The sequence below is a fragment of the Bubalus kerabau genome, chromosome 8 (assembly GCF_029407905.1).
Source record: "Bubalus kerabau isolate K-KA32 ecotype Philippines breed swamp buffalo chromosome 8, PCC_UOA_SB_1v2, whole genome shotgun sequence".
NCBI lineage: Eukaryota > Metazoa > Chordata > Mammalia > Artiodactyla > Bovidae > Bubalus > Bubalus kerabau.
The window spans coordinates 91,349,458-91,355,457 of NC_073631.1; the positions used below are offsets into that span (position 1 = coordinate 91,349,458).

The following is a 6,000-nucleotide window of genomic DNA, read 5'->3' on the forward strand; positions in this document are numbered from 1 at the left end:
AGCTAAGAATAACAAGAAACAGGATAGATAAACCCTGATCTGCTGGATTCTTCTAAATCTCCTGTGCTTACAGCCTATCCTGTATGAAATTCGCTTTTGTATTTACCTTTTTTCCTCTTCACTAGCTTAGGTTGTCTTCCTGTCTTTGTCTCTTCCAAATCCAAATCCCATGAATTTTAACCTTTTCCCTCCTAACATAAAACTAAAGGTGAAACATATTCCCAGAACTACCTTCCCTCTGGGACTGCCTCAATTAAGGCCTTCATCAAGACAATGATCTCTCTAGGCACCTCTCCCTCTAAACCTATTTAAGAATTTAGAACAGAAACAAAGTTAACTGTTGGACAGCTACTGCTACCAACCATATTAGTTAAGCAGAAGAATTAAACCGCTTTATTCTCCTAATAAATGAAGACCAAAGTCCAGATACCATGCGCATTAGAAACTGAAGGTTTTAACAACCTGATCAAGCAATGAGAAAAGCTGAACGAACTAAGGAGTATACAAGCTAACTATTTTACTTCTGCAATCAAGAAGTATGCACTGATCTATATGCTGTTTATTATCAAAATTATATAAGACTGTAGACGTAAAGTCCAATCTCACAGAATTACATACAGGGTGAGAAAAAAAATACACAAAAATTAAAAGACAATAATAAGCAAGTTAAAACAAGTGCTAAGGAACTAAAAATAAATACATAAATAAACATTAAAATTAGTTAATTAAAATGTCTTCTTAAATATCACTAAAAAACAAACCAAGTGAATATGCAGGGAATGGTAGCAGTCAATAACATTTCTAACCCCAATCCAAATGGGAGATGGTTGCTGAGAGATAGTATAGATTTTGTTTTTTCTCCAATTCTTAATATCATCCTTGAATAAGGAACATATATACATGTTTACCTCTTCTTGGCAAGATGGCTGTACTCTTTATAGAAAATAATTAATCACATGACATGAAAGGCAAAAGAACAAAACAAGATTTAATGATCTTGTGTTTACCCCTTCTTAATTATTCTAAGAAAATACTAACAGCTATGAACTGCACTAGAACTATTAACTTTATGTAAAAGTATATTAACATATATTTATATATTTACATATGGCTTTAAATGAAACCTCAGCTTTCTCAAAATCTATTTTTAAAAACTGTGGTAAAACTATAGATTTACTGAAGATTCACATCCTCCATGAAAACAATCACCAACTTAGAGTTTCACTAACATCTAGGCATATTTACACATAGTGACACATGCATGTTTCTACATACTTTTTCTGCCGATTGTTTTATATGTGCCTCTTCCCCAGTTTCCTTCTCATGCCCTCTAAGGGGGATGAAATTCTATTGGAGTCTTTTTGTCCTTGATCCCACCAGCACTGGTTTAATTCATACCCTCATCATATTTCATGGAGCTTATTGTAAACATGTATCTGACCTCCTTTGCCTCCAATCCTTCTATAGTGACTCCACCTTCCTCCTCGAACTTTAAAAGTCAAATCTGATCTTGTGGTATACCACTAATCAGTGCAATACTTCCTCAACTGCATCTCTCTTGCATCCACATCTATGAAATATGCATTGTTATTTTAAGGGGATAGAGAAATGGCATCCTGAAAGAGCTCAACTTAATTTAATAAATCACAGAATATGGGCCAAAAATTGAGGGAAAACCTATTAACACTTCCAATGTGCTTCAGGATCACCCTATTAGAAAACTGTGAATTTCAGCAGTGATTCTCAAACTGTGATGTAACTTAGTCTCTACTAAGCTTGCTAAAAACAGAAATGCCCAAGTGCCCAAGTTCCACCTCAGATCAACAAATCTGAATATTATCTAGGAATCTGACATAGCCATACACATTTGTAATAATCTCCCAATGATTCCAACACATATGTAAACCTGAGAACCCTTCTTGCTTCATAACATACTATCAGTAGGTCCCCTGACTTCCCAAGCTGTTTCATACTTCTCACAACCTGGGGGGAACAGCTGACCCTCTGAATTTCTAGATATGAAGGACTGACTGACAGGGACTTGAGCATTCAATGACGACTATACTTTCTAGACTTAAATATTCAAGTACTGACCATTCTAAAATGCTTTTACTCATTCTCTCTTGTGATCTCCTAAACCTTTATAAAAATAACAACATCCACACATTTATGGACAGTCCTGATACACACAACCACCCAATGAGATGTATTCCTATTCTAGAAATGAGAAAACCAATTCTAGGACAGGGGGCTTAAGAAACTCATCCAAATTGACACTATGAATTTAAACCCCGGACTGCTGATTACAAACCTAGGATATTTTCCATTGTAACATGCAGTGTCTTACCAGTCACTGTGAAGTACTGATGTACTTAGCAGTTTACACATTAGTTTCTTTATCTAGATTCAGTAAGCTCCCTGAGGGGACACATCAACTCTGATTTTGACCTCAACAATTAGCTACTCAATACTAATTTGCTGAGTGAAAGAAGGAATGAAACTCCTTGAGAGCTAGGACTGTAACTACTCCAGCTTCATTTTCTTGCAAATTCTTAGAGCTCTGATTGCACTTCTTGCTTAACAAATTTGGTCTGACCTGTAAATCTCACTGCATGATTTTTTTTTTTAATGAGACAAAATATTTCAGTAATGTACAAAATACTGCAAGGTCAGCAAAGGGGTGAGAACTATTTCAGAAATTAAGATCTCATTCTTTACTGTCTAATAATGGGAGACTTCAAACATTCATCTTTGCAACCATTTCATTCAACAAGAGCAGGTAACTCCAACAGTGTGGTTCTAAATGACAGAAATCCATTCTTTATCTATCGCTGTATTCTTACACGTCTGTCATTTCTTTGACACCAGTGAACATTATAGGAAATGCAGAGCAATTAGTCAGTATGCTTGTGTATAAATGTAATTCCCTCCCTGCCTAATGTGTCTGGTATGTAACACATAGTACAACTACTTCCTTTTCTGAGACAGATTATATAACTTAAGTAGTATACCAGAAAATGTTTTAAAAAAACTTTTCATTTGCAGATAATGTCACCTTCAAATTGCTGGAGATTTTCCTAAGTTGAAAATATGCACAAATTAGGGCTGCTTTAAGAATCTTACACTTTTAATTGTATCAGCTTCTAGTGAAAAAAAAAAGTGATTATTCCTTTAACACCACTTTTAAATAAATAACAAGAAAAAAACTTCTAAAACAACATGATGTAGTGGAAAGTACAACACAACAGGCATCAGGAGTCCTGCTTTTCTAGTTCCGGCTACATTACTAAATTGCTGTGAGACAGAGGGCTCACCGGCTCAGTTATCTTGTTTGTTTAAAAAGTGTTGTGGGGAGAGTGAAGAGGGGGCTTGACTGTCTTCACAGCTGTTTTCCCAAATCTTGATTTTAAGCCACCTCCCTCACTTTATTCTAATCAGGTCTAACTTCTGAAGTATGAAACACATCTGCAAGGAATGTAATGATTCAATCTGCTACCAGGTGAATAGGATACAAAGGGTAAACTCCTAGAAAGTTAACAATTAATCTAGTAACTTCCCAGACCTTGTCTAATCCTAACTTCTTAAACAAGCAGGTGCAGTCTGGGTGACACATTTAACATTAGGAAGGAAAGCTGTAAAAGGTACAGCTCTGTTGACATTTCCCTCGGTGGTTCAGGGGTGCCAGTGGCACAGACTCTGCAGATGTTAACCAGTAAAGTGGGGAGAAAGGGACCCGAAGAGCGTTTCAACAGTCTCAACCACAGCTCAACTCAACCACCCCAGTAAGATGCAGGCTGACAAGGCCTACCCCACAAAGCACAACCTCCCCACCCCCAGAAGCGCCAGCAGCCAATGTAATGAATGCTTCCGTCAACAACACATTCCCCTTCCCACAGCAGAGCTGCTGGCTCCAACCGGCCATCTGGAGTTGGAACAGGCCGCACAGCACCGACCTAAGACCCATTCTCAGATCCCAAAAGGCCAAGAACTGCTGGAGATCGCGGTTCCCCTGAGCTTGGTTCTGGGAAAGCAGCATCTCCCACCAATGCAAACAAACAACAACAAAAACAGTGGAGAGGAGAGAGAAACCAGGCCTGAGCGAGACTGCTGGAGAAATAAACCTCGTTTCTCTGCAGTGGGGAGCAGTAGCACTACCTGCCCCCCGTTCTAAACCGATGCACTCGACTTCATTCCTTCCTGAGATCCTCAAGGGAGAATAAAAGACCTTACGGCCCGATTCATTCATATCTAGGTCTCGGTCCCCGACCCACCCACTCCTGAAACCAATGGCATTGTGAAGGAAAGTACCCCCACATCGGGGTCGTAGGAGAAGCGAGAGCCAGTCCAGGAGCCCAGTCACCACGATCAAGCAGCTCCTGTAAAAAGATCCCCGCGAGGCCTGACAGCAAAGTCTGAACAAGCAGCAGAGGCACGGACCCGGGTCCAAGCGAGCACGGCTCCAGGACAGGCCTGCGGACCTGACACTTCCCTGCTCCCCGGGCAGGTCCGGGAGGCGGCCTCCGGCCCGCACTGCCCTCACCCAGGGATCCGGGTCAGAGAGAGGCCTAGCCGGCAGTCCGACCCTCCCCACGCCGCTCCCGCCGCCTTCCCCGCTCCCACTTCCCGGCGCTCCCTCCCGAGCCCGGGAGGCTGAGGTCGGGGGCGGCGATGCGGGTCTCACAGCCACTGACCACACATTTCTTGCCGAGGAAGGTGAAGAGGGACTCGTTCTCCTGCGGGGTGAGCAGCAGGGACCCCACGTTGGTGACTCTCCGCGGCGGCGGCGGCTGCTGCTGGCCGGAGCTCATGGTTTCGCCGGCGGGGTAGGGAGGCCAGGGCCGTCTCCTCCGGCGAGTGGGCGAGCGCTCGTTCCCCTTCTGGGTGACAGGGGCGGGAGGAGGGGAATCAGAGGCGTAGCATCTCGCAGCTCCTCCGGCGCAGGGAGGAGGCCACGGAAGGAGGAGCCGACGGCGGGCCGCTGTGAGAAAGGGAAGCTCCTCGTTCCCGCCGGGGTAGGCTCTGGCCGGATGGTCGTTGTCCTCGCACTCCGGCGACTGCGCTAAACTCCCAACTCCTCCCCCAACCTTCCTACAGCGGCAGTGGCGGCGGCGGCGGCAACGGCCTCACAATCCAACATGGCAGCGGGGTACGGGCGAGACCACAGGACGCGAGACGCGGGGGAGCGCGCCGGAAACGCGCGGCTGCGGGCCGGGCCCCGGGAGGAACCCCACCTCCCCACGCCGCGCCTGGCTTCGCCTAGCCGGCCCGAGGCCACGCCCACTTCCGGCTGAGGCGCGGGCTACGAGCGTTCTGAGGTCGGATGCGGGGCTGTGGGTCCATCGCAGCCTTTGGCGTCCGAACTCGTTCCTCGGATAGTCTTCTTCTACAGAGGTTTGAAGAGAGGAAGTGGCTCGTCTCCGCCACCGAGCTGTCATCCCTTCTTCTGAGACGCACACCTTTGAGGAGCATCAGTGCAGACACAGGTCTCCGTCCCCGAAATAGCTTTTTTCTGAGGCGCGACTGCCAGATTTTCGAGCTCCTGTCAGAAAGTTCTGGAAGTTGGAGACGGTAAATGGGAGAAGGGACGCCCTTCCCTGTGTTCCTCGGCAGGTCGCTCAGAGCCGCAGGTGCCTGCGGTTTCTCAGACTTTGTCCCAACTTCAACAGTGGAAATGGATGAATGGGCCTCTGCCAGGATTGTGGAAGAGACCTTGCTGATGGACGTTCCTAAAAAGCAAAGGCACTTAGAAAAGGTTTCTACTGCCCGCTGATATTTCTCAAAAGGATAAGTGTATTTGTAACGTTGCAGTTCAGGTTCATTTCTCTATGGGTCCTCCACACACTTCCCCCTGATGTTTTATGAATTGAAAAATACTTCTTTTTTCCCTCCTCATGTTTTTCTTTATCTCAAACACCAAAGGCCTTGTTTTCTCTTTATCCAAAGTGAATGTACCCATTTAGAGATGTCACTCAGAAAAATACATCTAACTTAATCCTTAGA

At 44.7% G+C, this 6,000-nt stretch overlaps 1 protein-coding gene across 2 annotated transcripts in view; it reads right to left on the reverse strand.

Moving 5' to 3' along the window:
* Positions 1-5,154, reverse strand: part of WASL (WASP like actin nucleation promoting factor) — an 83,967-nt gene extending 78,813 nt beyond the window's left edge. The window contains exon 1 of one of the 2 annotated variants that reach the window (XM_055590820.1): positions 4,692-5,154. In XM_055590820.1, the coding sequence (XP_055446795.1) occupies positions 4,692-4,808 (117 nt within the window). In that variant the 5' untranslated portion in view covers positions 4,809-5,154. The remainder of the gene's footprint in view (positions 1-4,691) is intronic. The other variant, XM_055590821.1, reaches the window with a different exon arrangement.
* Positions 5,155-6,000: the final 846 nt, after the last annotated feature.